The following is a 17,630-nucleotide window of genomic DNA, read 5'->3' on the forward strand; positions in this document are numbered from 1 at the left end:
ATTTAGAATATTGCCTACATTTATTTCTCCACTAACCATTTCTCAGCATGGTGGTGAATGTTCAAACCCATTACCATCAGACTGTTGCCTTGCTACCAATGGATATTTGATGAAAACAGATAGAGTGTGGTTGTGTTGCTTCACCCGGATCTACCTATCTCCTTCTTGCATTCCTACAATATCAAGGATGACTTCCAATTTTGGATCTAATCTCTGAAGCAAAATATAACTGAGAAATTGCACAGAAACTAGAAACAATAAAATTATTCGTTTTTCGATTTTAATGCTTTCTGTCATCCTGTTGGAGTCGATGAACTATCACGTTCATTCTTTGTTTTGTTTGGGTTTATTCGGCAGCTTGGTTACTTTGGTTTACATGAACGCTGGTGAACAACCAATCTGTCTGGGAGGAAAGTGCGCCCACAGATGTCACATGGCACCAGTTGGTCTTGGGAACTTTTCCAAGCTGCCTCATTTAAAGCATCAACATTGTATGAACCTGTACCTGGGAATTTGGGGGAAAGGAATAAAGCAAAAGCACACGTATTATTATGGAAAATGAATCTACTGATAATATTAACAAGAGAAATAATATCACTTTCTAATTTCTACTTCTTGAATGTTGCCAACCACAAACAAAATGTGTATGTACATCCCATCCTCTTGGTGAATTTGTTGCTGACTTTGGAGCAGTTTCTACAGGAATTATGCAGTAATTATGTTGTGTGTATCAACTTCTGCCACCACTTTCCTAGGTGTGAATCACTTTGAGTTCAAGGGAAGAGTTGCCTTGTGGTGATGATAAGGCACTTAGTAAACTTAGAGAACCCAGTAGAAATGTAGATATCACAAAGAGTTTTGGACATTTTGTGGTGTAATTTGGTATGTGATGCGATTTCATTCATCTCACTTCCGTCAAGGTACAATGGGCATCCATCTGACAATTACTTCAGACATAATTGTCAAGCTATTTCTGCATGTGTGCATGGAGATTCGTATATGAAAAGATGATCAATGATTTTTATTTCATGTTCCCCTTCTGATATTTACAGCAAGTGAGGTAGATTTTGAAGTATTGTTGTTGAAATTTTGAATTGTAGCAATCTATTATATAATTGTGCAGGTATGTCTGTTTGTCTGTTCTCCATGCATATCAATATGGAGCCCTTTAGAAATGACCGAGGTTCAGTAAGGGTACCATTTGATGCTGAAAGTCATGACCACATTGAATTTAACCTCTAAGGTCATTCAAAAGTTTTTTTTGACCACTTTACAGTGACTTGCATTACTGTTTATTATACAAGTATTTATTAGCACTGACTTACTGTTGACTATAATTGTGGTAAAATTTGATGCTGAATGTAACCGTTCAGGTCATATGAAGTTCAAAAATTTGAACTTGCACCAGGGACACCTCAATTAGTTACACTGCTGTGCATCAATGTACATTCAGAATAAAAACAAGTGGCCAAACCCAGTTCAAAACGGGCCCAAAAAAGTGAAGCAACATTGGCAGAAGTTCTTTACAAGCCTGTAGAGTTAGACAAAGGAGAAAGCAAGAGACAGCAGAGGAACATCAGTCTCACCCCTCATTCTGCAAGGAGCAGGCAGTGGGAAACAGAACAGCAGCGGTAGGCCCATCTCAGTGCTCAGGCCTCCAGACAGGCAAGGAGCAGGCAGCAGGAAACAGAACAGCAGTGATAGACTTGTCTCAGTGCTCAGGCCTCCAGACAGGCAAGGGGCAATTTATGCAGAACTACCATGACATTTTTTGGGTATTTTGTTTCAACTATGCAGTCAATAACTGAGCCTTTTATTTCCCGGGCAACACTGGTATCCTGCTAGTGCAATAATAACCAGGTCATCTGTTTTCGTGATTTTATTTAGGGGTAAAAAAAAATGGCCAGGAACCAATTATAATAACCAACTTTTTTTCAAAATGGTGCAATGGAATCTTTCCATATCTATTGATCAACATTTTAGCCTATACATTACAACTCTTGCAATGCGGTACTCCCACAGTGCTACATTCCATTGTCAGTTTATATTTTTTTATTTGAACCTCAACCTCCAAAGTATTGACACGGTATCATAATCACATGTACAAGACATCCTCAATTCACAGATGTGGCATCATAAGACAATTCCTTGATGTTGCTCAGCCTTCACTGGTCTGGGGTGTGCCAAGACTTTTTCAAACTAATTTAAGCAGGGCTATGGAAATAGTAAAATAAATTTCACCCACTCAGTTTTGTCAGCTTCCATATTACTACAATAATGGCCATTGGAACTCTCAGAAAATCTGACTGACTAAATTGAGCCTGGAAGTGTACAGTGTGTGCATTGAATGTTACTCAAAACTAAAAAATGGATTTCAACAATCGAAGAAGCAATAGTGCTTGTAGAGCCACTCCAAAATGGCTAGGGTGGAGTGGGGGGGGGGGTAGGGTGGTGCGTGGTGTGATGGCGTAGGAGAGAGATGTGTTGGAACATCTCTCCCAGCAGATTTAGATAAAAGTCCATTTTGGAATGACTTTCAACTATATCAAAAGTTATTAAATTGAGATTTAACAAGCAACTAAATAAAATTATGAAGAAGACGAGAGCTCAAACAAAGAAAAAACTGACTTTAAGACCATCAACAAGTTTGAAAGATGTTCAGCCTTCCTTAAAAGAGGAGCCTGCAATCTCGAGTAGTCCTCCCCCCGTGGACAGCATCAATTTCCGGCAGCGCTGTTGGTGGCGCCGGTGCCTGGACTACAGAGCCCCAGAAAAGATGGCATCCAGAGCTCCCCTCCTGAAGCCAAGGATACAGTGATCGTGTGTGCCACGATGTTCATGCATACCACACTGACCATTTTTAACACCGGGGGGATACCGCTCGCCGGTCCAGAGAGTCTGGATTGACTGGGAGCAGGCCCCATACCCGAGGGGAGGGAGAGAGAGGGGAGCTGCAGTGACTGAGAGGAAGATTAAAGGGGCAGGAGAAAGGGAAGAGGACCAAACACATGCAAGCAGCTCTGAGGGAGAGCTGATCAGAGAGCCCGATGAAGAAGAACCTGAAATACTTAAAACTGGTCAGGGAAGGACTTTTACTGAATCTAAATAATATTTTGACAGCCAGTTTCAGATAATGTTACAACATATGTCAGTAGGTTTTACTTCTGTTAAAAATAACTGGCTTGTGTTAAGGATGATATTTCTAATGTTAAGGCTGAAATTGTGAAACAAGCCAAAGTGGTGGATAAAGTGCAAGCAAAAGTGAAGATGGATGACAAGCTGGAAGACTGTGTTAAAACTATTGGTCAGTATCAAGAAAAATTTGATACATATGATAATTCTTTTATGGGATGGAGAGTTGAGAAGGAAGACTCATTGAAAAAAATGATATTTTGGAGAATCAGAGTTGGATTGTGGGTTTACTGGAAGATTCTGAAGTATCAGATCAGGTGAAATTTTTTCATCAATGGATACCAGAGGTGTTGGGCGCTGAGATGTTCCCGGAGTGGTTGGAACTGGATAGAATACATAGAGCTTTAAGAAGTAAACCAATGCCTGGTCAACAACCCTGATCAGTTTTTATTCGCTGTCTGAGATATCAATATAGGAAATTCATTTTGAGACTGGTGGTACAGAATGCAAGAAATCATGGATGCCTTTTGATGGTTCAAAATAGATGGGTATTTTTTTATGCAGACTTAATTCAGAATGTTATTAAAAGGTGCAAAGCAGTTCTTTGGCAGAAAGGTTATAAATTTGCTTTTCAATTTCCAGTGGTGTTGAAAGTTTTCTATGGGGATTATGATTCTCATTTCTTTGATAATGAGAGAAAAGCCTTGGAATTTGCTGGATATTAAGAAAGGTCAATCTTCTCCATCTCAAACAAAGAAGAACAGAAGTAGAGATGAGTCCTTGAAGGGGAAGAAGACCAACTGGAGGAAAAACAGAGAAAGAGTTCAAGTGACTCTGACGGGGGTTCCATGGAAGATGATCAAGTTAATAAAGAACTGGAAGAAACTGATCATACTTGAGATTGTAATTTGATATTGTGATGAATCTGTCTGTGGTGGGGAGGAGGGGGGGGGGGCGGGATGTGAACACAGTGTAGCTCAACCGAAACTGTCACTCTCTTAGTGGCTTGGGCTGCTACCCATGTTTTTGGGGAAATAGTGCTTGTACTTTAGAGTGGGTGATAAGGGGTTGGGGTAATCTTTTTCTTTTTTCTTTATTTAAGGAGGTAAACTGCTTTGATTTGTTGAGAAGGAGATTCAGCGGCAGAGAGAGGGCAAAGTAGATGGTTAATTTAAAATTTGCCACACTTAATATGAATTGGCTCAATAATCTGATTAAGCACAAAAAAAATGTTAAATTATATTAAGAAGTTTAAAGTCAATCTTGCATTTTTGCAAGAAATGCATTTAACGGATAGCAAACATCAAAAACTGAAGAGGGATTGTATTGGTCAAGTCATTTATTCTTTTTTTAATTCAAAGGCTAGAGGAGTAGAGATTTCAATTCATAAGAATTCTGAATATGAGGCAATTGGTAGAGTTTTGATAGTTAATTGTAAGATTTCTTTGGAATCTTGGACTTTGGTGAATAATTTCTTTCAGGATGTCTTGCTTAATATGTCAGGCGCTAAAGATCAAATTATGATAGGTGGTGATTTTAATTGTTTTTTGGATTCAGTGATGGACAAGTCAGGTAAAGTTGTACTTAAGAAAAAATGACTAAGAAGTTATTGTTTTTGATGAAGGAAAAACATTTAATTGATGTGTGGAGGAAGAGGAATTTAAAAGAGAAAGATTATTTCTATTATTTTGCAAAGTAGGATATGTATTCTAGGATTGACTTTTTTTAATGTCAACTCAGTGTGATAGTACAGATCTATCACCAATGCACATAGTGTATATAGTTACTGTATCTAGACTGTGCTTACAGCGATTAGCTGAGAGCTAAGCCACACCTATTGTCTGGGCCTTAAAGGGTTGTGTCCCTAGCCAGGTCGGATCATTCTGGACTGGTCGGCCACCTGTGAAGAGCTCCTGTCTTTTGCTAATAAAAGCCTTGGTTTGGATCAACAAGTCTTTGGTTCTTTCGATGAGCTCTACACTCAGTTACTACATTGTAGTGGAGACTGAATATAAAGCGAGACTTGTATCTGATCATTCATTAGTGTTGTTGACGTATGCTGGGATGGAAATGGAACAACCCTCTTATCAGTGGAGATTTAATCCATCATTGTTAACAGATGTGGGATTTTGTAAATTTATAACAAACAAATTCAACAGTTTTTGGAAATAAATAGAGACTCAGTGACTAGTAAATTTATATTGTGGGATGCATTTAAAGTGATTTTGAGAGGACAGATTATTAGTTATACAGTTAGATTGAAAAAGCAGTACTTAGCTGAATCAGAAAGGTTGGAACAGGAAATTGGAGTGTTAGAAAAGCAGTTATGAAAGGAGAAAAAGAATAAGGAAAAGAGGGGTAAATTAGATGCACTGAAATTAGAGTATAATATGTTACAAACCTATAAAGTTGAATGGCTATTACAACAATCTAATCAGAGATATTATGAGCTAGGGGTTAAGACACATAAAGTATTGGCATGGCAGTTAAAATCTGAACAAATATCAAGAAGGGTAAAAGCAGTGAGGAAGAACTCAGGGGTTTCTTACAGATCACAAGATATTAATGAACAGTTTAAGGAGTTTTATAGAAAATTATATACCTCTGAAATAAGACAAGATGAGAACAAAATAGAGGAGTTTTTAAGAGGACTGCAGTTGCCAAGGTTAAATGACTGGAATAGGGATCAGTTGGAGAGACCAATTGGTTTGAGAAAAATCAGATCGGTTTTGAATCAATGCCAAATGATAAATCTCTGGGAGAGGATGGGTTTACAGAATTTTATAAAAAGTTTCAAGGTTTAGTTTTTCCAGTATTTGAGGAAGTTCTTCAACAGGTATCAGATATTCAATCAATGCTAGAATCATTTTCTCAAGCAATTATTACAGTGATTCTTAAAAAAGATAAAGATCCATTAAACCCAGGTTCTTGTAGGCCAAGTTCATTGTTGAATGTTGATTATAAAATTTTGACTAAGGTTTTGGCAAATATATTAGTGCAGTATTTACCGAATTTGTTTCATATCGATTAAACTGGATTTATTAAAGGTAGATGCTCAGCGGATAATTTGGTTAAATTGATTAGCTTGATAAATGTCTCTTGGGAAGATTCCCATTTATCGCTGGATGCAGTAAAAGCTTTTTATAGGGTTGAATGGGGCTTTTTATTGAAAGTATTGGAAAAATTTCAGTTTGGAACAACGTTTATAGTGGGATTAAGGCAATATATAAGCAACCTAAGGCGAGAGTGATGATGAATGGAGTTCTATCAGGTTTCTTTAATTTAGCGTGATCTACTAGACAAGAGTGTCCACTCTCACTGGCCTTGTTTGCATTGGTGATTGAACCTTTAGCACAATTACCAAGACAAAAAGATATAATAAAGGGGATTACATCAGATCTAACAAAGCATAAGATTAGTTTATTTGCAGATGATGTATTGGTATATTTGACTGACCTGAAAGAATCTCTGAAGGTATTGCAGGAAAGATTGTTACAGTATGTGTAGGTATCTGGTTACAAAGTGAAATAGGACAAAAGTGAACTTATGCTGTTGTTAGAAGCTGATTATTCTGAATGTAAAGGTGTAGTAGGATTTAAATAGTCAAATTGTATTAAGTATTTAGGTATTAAAGTGAGTAGAAATATAAATCAATTAGTACATTTGAATTATTTACCATTATTGTCTGTAATAAAAGAAGATTTGAATAAATGGAAAGATTTGCCATTAACCTTCCTAGGAAGACTCAATTGTATAAAAATGTAAAAATATCCTAGACTCCAATATTTTTTTCAGAATATACCTTGTAAGGTACCAAAGAGATTTTTTAAGGATTTAAATGTGTTGGTGAGGAAATTTTTGTGGAAGGGGAAGTTGGCGTGAGTTTCTATGCATAAATTGACTTGGAAATATGAGTTAGGGGGTATGCAACTTCCAAATTTTGTAAATTAATATAAGGTAGTTCAATTGAAAATTATTAATAGAATGTTTGATTTAGATAGTTCTGTTACTTGGTTAGATATTGGAAAGGTTAGAAGGGATCATTTTATTTATAAATGGATGAGTAAAACTATTAACAGTTATAAATCTCCAGTTTTGTTTCATTTGATAGGTATGTGGGAGGAGGTTAGTAAAACTATTGGACTTTCAGGTGGATTGTCTAGACTTACTCCTTTGTTTCAGAATAAAAGTACCTGTTATGATTGACAATAACCTCCTTAAAATTTGGAACCAGAAAGGAATTAGAACGATAAATGACTATTTTGAGGTGAGTCGTTTTTTAACATTTGACAGGATGAAGGAAAAATATCAAATCCCAAATAGTATGCTTTTTTGTTATTATCAACTTAAATCCATATTACATGATTGTTTAGGGAGACATTTGGATTTGTTTAAAGAAACGACATTCAAAGAATTGATCCAAGATGGAGAAAAGAAAGGGTTTATTTTGGAAATGTGTAAATTTCTGCAACAAAAAATGCCTAAGATTGAATTGCATAAATCGAGACTTAAATGGAAGAAAGATTTGCGAGTTCAATTTGACATGGATCATTGGAAGAAGATTAATAGGGATGCTATGACAAAATTAGTCAATGTTAGGTATAGATTGGTAACTTATAATTTTATACACCAATTATATTTGACTCCAGAACATCTGAAAAGATAGATACTGAACACTTCAGGTTTGTGTTTTCAATGTAATGAGCAAAAAGGTACATTTTTGCATTCAGTTTGGTCTTGTGATAGGGTTGAGCATTTTTGGGCTAGATTAAGAGACTATTTGCAAGAAATCCTGAAAATAAAATTTTATCTAGACCCTTTTGATTGGGGAAGTTACTGAAATGGCTTTGTTTAATAAATTAGATAAATTCAAATGGTGTTCTTGTGATTAACTTTAGCTGTAGCAAGGAAATGTATAGCTGTTTCATGGAAAGATCAGATGGAGCCTAATTTACAAAGATGGCATTCAGAAATGAGGTCCTGTATACCAATGGAGAAACTCACTTGTAATTTGAGACTGGTCGTGAGTACTGCTGGATCTCCACATTGTATAGTAAATGAATAATTTGAGTTATTCTCCTTATCTACTTTTTTTTTAGCTTCTTTTTCTTTTTAGGGGGGTAGGAGGGTTAGAATTTAGAATTTGGATAAAGGTACGAGAAAACTATGGCAAGCAGGGTGAAAACTAATCCAAAAGAGTTCTACAAATATGTTAATGGTAAGAGGAAAGCTAGAGACAAAATTGGTCCCTTAGAAAATCAGAGTGGAAAACTGTGTGTGGAGCCTAGAGAAATGGGGGAGATATTGAACAGTTTCTTTTCTTCGGTATTCACTAAGGAGAAGGATATTGGGAGATGTGGGATAAAAAAAGCAAATTGGGTAAATATGGGGAATATAGAGATTACAAAAGGTGTAGTTTTAAGGCTTTTGAAGAATATAAAGGTGGATAAGTCTCCGGGACCAGACGGGATCTTCCCCAGGACATTAAGAGAAGTGAAGGAGGAAATAGCAGCGGCTCTGGCGGTAATTTTCCAAATGTCATTAGATATGGGGATAGTGCCGGAGGATTGGCGCATTGCGCATGTGGTTCCGTTATTTAAAAAGGGTTCAAGGAGGAAGCCTGGCAACTATCGGCCTGTAAGTTTGACGTCTGTGGTAGGTAAATTAATGGAGAAAATTCTTAGAGATAGTACTTATAAACATCTGGATAGACAGGGTCTGATCAGGAGCACTCAACATGGATTTGTGGGAGGAAGGTCATGTTTGACCAATCTGATTGAATTTTTTGAAGAGGTGACTAGGAATGTGGATGAGGGTAGCGCAGTGGATGTTGTCTATATGGACTTCAGTAAGGCCTTCGATAAGGTACCGCATGGAAGGTTAGTTAGGAAGGTGCAGTCTTTAGGTATAAATTTTAAGATAGTCAAATGGATTGAACATTGGCTGAAAGGGAGAGGCCAGAGAGTGGTAGTGGATAATTGTCTGTCAGGTTGGAGGCCGGTGACCAGTGGTGTGCCTCAAGGATCTGTATTGGGCCCATTGTTGTTCGTTATATACATTAATGATCTAGATGATGGGGTGGTGAATTGGATTAGTAAATATGCAGACGATACTAAGATAGGTGGAATAGTGGATAATGAAGAAGGTTTTCAAGGATTGCAGAGGGATTTGGGCTGCTTAGAAAAGTGGGCTGAAAAATGGGAGATGGAATTTAATGCTGATAAGTGTGAGGTGCTTCATTTTGGTAAGAAGAATCAGAATAGGACATACGTGGTAAATGGGAGAGCATTGATGAATACAGAAGAGCAGAAAGATTTAGGAGTAACGGTACATCGTTCCCTGAAGGTAGAAACTCACGTGAATAGGGTGGTGAAGAAGGCTTTTAGTATGCTGGCCTTTATCAATCATTGCATGGAATATAGGAGTTGGGAGGTGATGTTGAGATTGTATAAGACGTTGGTGCGGCCTAATTTGGAGTTCTGTGTGCAGTTCTGGTCGCCTAATTATAGGAAGGATATAAACAGAGTGGAGAGAGTGCAGAGAAGGTTTACCAGAATGTTGCCTGGGTTTAAGCATCTGGAGTATGGGGAGAGATTGGACAGATTGGGTCTTTATTCTTTGGAGCGTAGAAGGTTGAGAGGGGATTTGATAGAAGTATTTAAGATTATGAAAGGGATAGACAGAATGGATGTGGATAGACTATTTCCGTTAAGAGGAGGAAAGATTAAAACAAGAGGACATGAGTTAAGAATTAAGGGGCAGAGGTTTAGAGGTAACATGAGGGGGAACTTCTTTACTCAGAGAGTGGTAGCTGTGTGGAATCATCTTCCGGGAGAAATAGTGGCGGCGGAGTCAATTGTATTATTTAAGAAAAGGTTGGACAGGTATATGGATGAGAAGAAGATGGAGGGTTATGGGCATTGTGCAGGGAGGTGGGACTAGAAAGGGGTGTTTGGTTCGGTGCGGACTAGAAGGGCCTAATGGCCTGTTTCCGTGCTGTAATTGTTATGTTTGTTTTGTTTGTTATGTTATCCCATTTTGAATAAATCCTGTGTTAAATATATTCCACAGCTACCCCTTTTAAACCCTGACTGAAAGTATCTTGAAATAAAATCAGCCTATCATTAAAGAATGTTGGAGAATATAAATTACTTAAATCCCTGGGAATCCTCCCATATGGCCCATTTAAAAAAAAATTTCTTCCTGGAACATCAATTCCCTTTTTCTTGTTCCGTGGGCCACTGTTGGAATGTTCTGAATAGGGTAGACCTGCCGGATCTGGTCCTCATCAGTGTCATACCAGCCAGCTGCAATGTATTATCCATGACAGCTAACGTTCCAGGATTCTATTAAATTCCTTGTGCAGTCTACAGTGCAACTAACTGATTCTTTCCATTGGGAAGAGGCCAGTTAAAAATATATTGCTGCACAGGGGAGCAGGTTCCATTTGATCATAAATGTAAATAATTTAGACTGTGTTTATTTTCAGTGATGATGCATAATTATTTTAATAGAAATATCACCAAACTTCTGCAAGCGTAGTTAAAATTAGATCAAAAGCCAAACAAAATTTCCAAGATTAATACGTGTAAAGATCAAAGCACCCTGAGTGACCATCAACTACATTCCAAATTTCAACAGATGATGATGTGGAGTTTGTTTTGTATCCGTGAATACAAGTAACTTGGTGGCAGAATGAATTTGTTACTGCATGAGGTGGAATTAATGAGAAAGTGATGGGTGTGTCAGCAGAAGTTGCTGTTTTTATCTCTAATTGCAGATTGCAATCTTGATGGTTATTATGTCACTTCAAATGTGTTCAAAAATGCAAACTGATTTGTCCTTATGTTTGGCTTTGATTTTAAAAATGTAATGAATCGGTTTTGTTTGTACAGTCTCCATAGTTTCAACAATCATTCATTGATATTTATTCAGATTTATGTTTTAGATGGGGACACGAAGTTGGTACTTTTTTGCATTTGACTTTGCAGTGTTCCACAATTAAACCTTTTTGGCTTAATTTGGGTAATTTATTAGAATGAATAACTGAAGTAAGATTCCCACTGGATCCAATTTTATTTTTACCGGGAGATGTTAGAGGGATTAAACATAAGTTAAAATTGAACCTGTATCAAGTAAAATTTATTCAAATTGCTTTGGCAATAGCTAGAAAATGTATTGCTATAACTTGGAAATCAGATCTGGGAAACGGACAGACGGCGTACAGAGGTTCAGAGTTGTATTTCACTTGAGAAAATTACTTACAATTTAAGAGATAAATATCATACATTTTGTGAAACATGGAGCCCATATTTATAAAAATTGATATTAAAATTTAGATGAATCTCGCACATTCCCTTTCTCCTCTCAGTTTCTATGAATATATATATATATGTTTAAAAGTATCAGAAAGTGAAGTACTTCCGTTGTGGTTTTCTTGTCCGTTTTCTTCTTTTTTAGTTTGTAGAGGGTTGAACTGTGGGTGGGGGGGGGGAATGATTTGCAGGTAGTTTTTCTTTCTTTTTTTTGTTTCTTTTTTATATATAAAATACCACGTGTATTTGGATTAAGTTTGAAATATTGTGATATGTTTGTTAAGTGGTTTTATATTAAATAAAATTATTAAAAAACAATTATTGACTGGAATTAAAAGAGCAACAATCATTATTTTGTTTTGTTTGATTGGTTGGTGATGAATCATACCTTCTCCCAACAAAACAGTCTATTCTACACAACTGTGCCTCCTGCTACACGTGATCTGAATTTTCAACATCTGGGATGTTGGTTCTCCATCAGCAGTGGTTTTGATCTTCTTATGGTCACACTAGACTTCAGAACATCAAAGGTATTAACATCTGAAGGCAATTGCTTCGTTTACAGAGTTAATGCCAGTAATACAGCTAATAAGGGAAATAATTAATGGCTGATGGCCTCACACAGATGTAGCCCAAGCCTTTCACCGAGTGATATTTACTTTCCTATCATATTCATTTTAAAAGTAAACTAATCAGACTGGAACCTGTTTTACATGCATTAAGCTCATGGATAGCTTAACAATCTAGATAGAGGTAGCTGTGCAACTGAAAAAGCTGCCTTGAAATCAGACACTGTGATAAAAGAGCATATTGCACTAACAATGTGTTTGCCGATGAAGTCTTGGCTAATAAGCAAGTCAGCAGGCAACACAATGACCAAAATGTAGCCAATATAATTAGAAAGGTTCTACCATTACAGAAGAAGAAGGCAATACATAGCCTTTAAGTGAAAAATAAAATGATTAAACTTGCATTTAAATGACAGGGAAAGATAAAGCTTATCATTTGAGGATGAGCAGACAAACAATGAAGGCTGAAGAATCTTTGCCTACACTAGATCACAATGAAAAGGGGAAAGACATTATATTTTCATTCTTATACAGTTTGTTGTAAAATGAATGTGAAAAGCTGCAGAATATTTAAAGGGCAGACATGTAACGAAACCGATATAAATGCCATTGAAATGCATTAAATATTAATTTGCAGCTTGTAACACATACCCTCATGGTCGAGACCAGCTATTCTTAGCAGGGGTCCTACCCCTTGCTTCTCTCCCAGGGGGCAACAGCACATTAAAGTAAAAGCCTTGTTTTCTTTTCACCTCATGTAACATTATTTTTGAGCAGTCGGTAGGAGAGAAGTACAGAAGAAACCAAAACTTGACTGCTTCACAGGGAAGGAGGCACATAAACCTTGAGTAGAGTTCTATTAGGGCTATAACCAAAATATCCAAAATAAAGGTTGGGAATGGCTGGCCTAAACACCAGGGTTTGAGGAAAAAAGTGGCAAGTAACCAAAGTGCAAGGCCATGACTTTCTCCACCAAGAAAAAAAAATCTAGGAATCCAACCTTGACATTCAATGGCATTATCATTGGTGAGACCCCACTATCAACATCCAAGGGCTCACAATTGAACAAACGTGCAATTGGACAAGCTAGAGAAGTAATGTTTTATCATGGACAACTCAGAGAAAGGGTATCAGCTTTGTAGGAGAGGAGAAAAGAATCCGATGGCAAAAGTAGCCACTTTCCGGTGCATTCTCAGCCAAGAATGCACCTACAGATGCAGATGCAGCCCTGTGGAATGGTCATTCAAGTGGCAGCCCTGAAAGTGGTGTGCTGTCCACCTGAAAGGTACAGCTGCAGGAGAGATTCCTCGAAGCGCACTCCGACTCCTGACCCTTTGGGACGTTGGGGCAGGGCCAGCTGGCGCAGGATGTCAGGGCTGGGGCGGCTGGTGGGGGACATCAGGGCAGGGGCTACCAGCCACCCCTGCCCCGAAGTCCCGCAAAGCTAAATTACATCCACTTTAATACATCTAGTAAGGCACATGAATTAAGAATGCTCATTAGAACAGGAATATTATTGTATGCACAAAGATATGGTCGAAAGAAGGTCAGACCATAAGATGTAGGAACAGAAATAGGCCATTCAGCCTATCATTTCTGCTTTGCCATGAGCTGATCCATTTTCCCACTCAGCCCCACTGCCCGGCCTTCTCCCCATAACCTTTGATGCCCTGGGTAATCAAGAACCTATCAATCTCTGCCTTAAATGCGCCCAATGACCTGGCCATAACATCCTGTAACAATAAATTCACCACCCACTGGATAAAGAAATTTCTCCACATCTCTGTTCAAAGTGGACACAATTCAACAGTGATGTAATCCATAAATAGTGGACCTATTTTGTTTCCGAAGTAGAATAAAACAATTCAAGATTGTTCCCCTTAAAAATCTTTCAGCAAAAGATTATTTGACTGGAGGTCGGTGGCAAATGGTGTTCCACAGGGATCGCTTCTGAAACACTTGTTTTTGTAAATAATCTCCATCAGGAAATGGATCTCCATAAGGATCTCCATAAATGATCTCAATAATGAAATGAAGGGGTGGATTCATAAGTTTGAGGATGACTCAAAGGTTGAAGGTGTTGTGGGGTCCAGTGGGATATAGATAGGATGCAGGTTAGGGCAGAGATGTGACAGGTGGACTTTAATCTGGAAAAATGTAAAGCGATACACTTTGCAAGAACAAACTCAAAGGTGGCGTACATGGTTAATGGCAGAATTTGTGGCAGTGTGGAGGAACAGAAAGATCTTGGGCTCCAAGTCCATAGATCCCACAAAATTGGTGTGCAAGTTGATAGGATGTTTAAGAAAGTATATGATGTGTTGGCCTTCATAAGTTGAGCGATTGAGTTCAAGAGCTGTCAGGTAATGTTGCAGGTCTACAAAATCCTGGTTAGACCAGTTAGACTTGGAATATTGTGTTCAAATCTGGTCGCCTCATTAAAGGAAGGATGTGGAATCTTTAGAAAGGGTTAGTGGGGGGGGGGGGGCATGGCAAGATGGCGTAAGGATCAGACGTGCCTTCCAGTCCTCTCCTGACTCTATCTTATTGTTTGTCTAGAAATGCCTGTTAAAATTCTTTAAAAGTTTAGATAATTTTAGTGCTGTTAATTTAACTTATGATGGTACAATTGGTGGAAAAAAGCAAATACAAAATGACAACAGATCATCAAAAAACTACATTTTCCAAAAGTTCAAGTTTTGGAGCCTACCTACAGGAAAGACACCGGGACTCAGCGTGAAATGGATCCCAGGAGAGAGGTACAGTGTTCGGATGTAGAGCTCTATGTTACATTGGTAGAGCCCCCTAAAGAGGGCACCAAACAGCCTTTAGAACAAAGAGTTACTCAAAGGCTTTTGTCAACTGTAGAGGTGGCGCTGCAAACTGCATCTCTTGAGATAGAAGAACCTATACAACTTGATGTACTGGGAGAACTTAATACATTATGGACTGGGGAAAACCCTGGCCAGCATCCTCCAGTCACTGCTGGAGAGGCTGTGGCTGGGGTTTCCACACGCAGTCATACTACAAGGAAGGCAACAAGAATGAAGGAAGGAACAGAAGATCCTTTGGTTATGCAGAAGAAGCAGGAATCTGTTGAGCCAAAAGCTCTTCCAATTGAAAAGATTTTTGTGAATCTTGAATCTAAATTATCTTATACAATGCAGGGATTATCTAAGATTATGACTGAACTTGGTACTAGGTTTAGTACTCTGGTGAAAATACATTCTCAACAGATGGCTGAGTTTGGAGCTTTTAAGCTTGAAGTGAGAGATAAATTTAATTCGTGTGAAGAAGATATAGACGAAATACGGGATCAAGTTTTTGATGTGACCAAAATGGTCGAAGACTTACAAACTCAAAATAAAAATTTGGTGAAAAAGATTGATTATTTGGAAAACCAATCCAAACGGAACAATATAAAGATTATTGGTTTGCCAGAAGGTATGGAGGGACCAGACCCAAGAAAACATTTTACTGAATGGATTCCGCAGGTGTTGGGTCAAGAACATTTCCCGGAAGGTATAATACTGGAACGTGCTCACAGAGCCTTGCGTAGAAGACCTATTTCAGGTCAAAGTCCAAGACCTGTTTTGGTTCGTTTCTTGAATTATTACGACAGAGAAATAATTTTACGAGTGGCTATTAGAAATGCACAACAGAGAAAATCACCCTTGATGATTCAAAATAATCGAGTTTTCTTCTATGCGGATTTGAGTCAAGAAGTTATGTTCCAATGACGGGAATTCAATCCTGCTAAAGAGTTGTTGTGGAAGAAAGGTTACAAGGCAACCTTTAGATATCCAGCTGTTTTGAAGGTTTTTCAAGATGGTTGCCAACCAAAGTTCTTTGATTCTCCAAAGGAAGCTATTGCATTTGCTCAAGAGCTGCCAATTACTCAATTTCAACAGAGACATAGTCCGCCGCGATCTCTAAGGAGACAAGAGATGGAAGAAAAGAGCCGTGCTCCAAGAAGGAATGGTTGTAATGGTGACTCGGCAGTTGGAGCGGATTAAAAGAAGAGTTGTCCCTTTTTTTTTTCTAATGTTTTTTTTAAAAAAAGGGATATTAAATAATGATGATGTTAGTTTAAGATGAAGTGAGAGTTGGGGGAGAGAACTGGATAGGCAGTATTTCCTGAAAGTCATCTGCTACGTGTGAGTTATCTTACACCCATTTTTTTTTTGGGAGTTACCGCATTGCGCGGTTTAGACGGGAGGGGGTATTTTTAACCTCCTACCCGTTTTTTTTTTCCTTTTTTTTTGTATTATTAGATTAAAGAGTGAAGGGGTTTTTTTTGTTTATAAAAAAAAGCATAAGAAAGTATTTGATTGTTTAAAAAACTAAAAATTGATGTAGTTTTTTTTGTAAAGTTTATTCAGTAGATAAGGAATATTTGAAATTTAAATGTGAATGGGATGGATAAGTTTTTTTTAATATTTTTTCTTTAACTTTAAGTTGAAAGGAGTGGTAATTCTGGTGTATATTGTTTTGCTATTTTAGATATAGAACAAAGGGAATAATGGTGAAAGTTATAAATTGAATTGTACAATTCTTAATGAGGCTTGAATTTTGTTTGTGGTTTATGCTCCATTTGTTGAAGATATAGATTTTGTTGTAGATGTGTTTTTATTATTTGGATTTCTGAATTTTAACGTAATGATTGGGGATATTTAAATGTGGTATTGGAGCTTTTATTGGATAACTATTCAAGAGTAAAAGGGAAAAATGGTGGAAGAGTACTAAAATTGAATTGTACAATGCTTAGTGAGATTTGAATTTTGTTTTAAGCTGGTGGTTTATGTGACTAATATGATGATAGATGTGAAGTTAGTTGATATTTGGTGAAGGTTTATTTCTATAGAGAAAGTTTTTTTTCATCTTTTTTTTCATGCTACAATTTTTTTTAAGAATTGATTAAGAATTGTTTAAGAATTTTTGATAGATAATGTTACTAACTTTACTAATTTTTTATATTAAGTTTGAGTTAAATATATGTTTCATCTTAACTCCGTTTGTTAAATATATGCATTTAAGTTTGATTTAAATATGTTTTTTAAGTCTGATATCTTAGTATTAATTACTTTTCTTTTTGTTAGTATTTTAATCGGTTATGTTTTTGTTTTTTTTTGTAAGTGGGTTTTTTTCTCACATATATTATTAACTTTATTAATTCTTCACTCTTTATTTTGGGGGGAAAGGGGGGGTTGGACTAATTTGAGTTGGGTTATTAATGTGTAATAATTATTGGGGAGGGTATAGTTTATTTAGATTACTGATATTGTATTGTAATTTTGTTATTTTATTCTTAATTTTTTTTAATGTAATCTTATATGTTATTCATGTTATAAAATCTTAAATAAAGTTAAAAAAAAGAAAGGATTAGTGGATGAGGCTGATACAACAGGGAAATTCAAGACACTCTTGAATGTAAAAAAAATGGGTTTTATAGACAGTGAAAGAGAGAAGGGTTAGATTGGGTTAGATTGATAATGGAGTGTTTATATAGGTTGGCACATCATTTTGGGTCAAAGGGCCTGTACTGTACTATGTTCAAAAATGTTTCAAAACTTTGTCCACAATTGACAGACTGAGGATAAAAGTGTAGGCAAAA

The 17,630-nt window shown here is 37.0% G+C and overlaps 1 protein-coding gene across 1 annotated transcript in view; it reads right to left on the reverse strand.

The window, feature by feature from the left end:
- Positions 1-263: 263 nt before the first annotated feature.
- Positions 264-17,630, reverse strand: part of LOC138740657 (zinc finger protein 474-like) — a 35,581-nt gene continuing 18,214 nt past the window's right edge. The window contains exon 4 of the mRNA XM_069893626.1: positions 264-505. Within this exon, the coding sequence (XP_069749727.1) occupies positions 363-505 (143 nt within the window). The 3' untranslated portion in view covers positions 264-362. The remainder of the gene's footprint in view (positions 506-17,630) is intronic.

This window comes from Narcine bancroftii, chromosome 1, assembly GCF_036971445.1.
Source record: "Narcine bancroftii isolate sNarBan1 chromosome 1, sNarBan1.hap1, whole genome shotgun sequence".
Lineage (NCBI taxonomy): Eukaryota > Metazoa > Chordata > Chondrichthyes > Torpediniformes > Narcinidae > Narcine > Narcine bancroftii.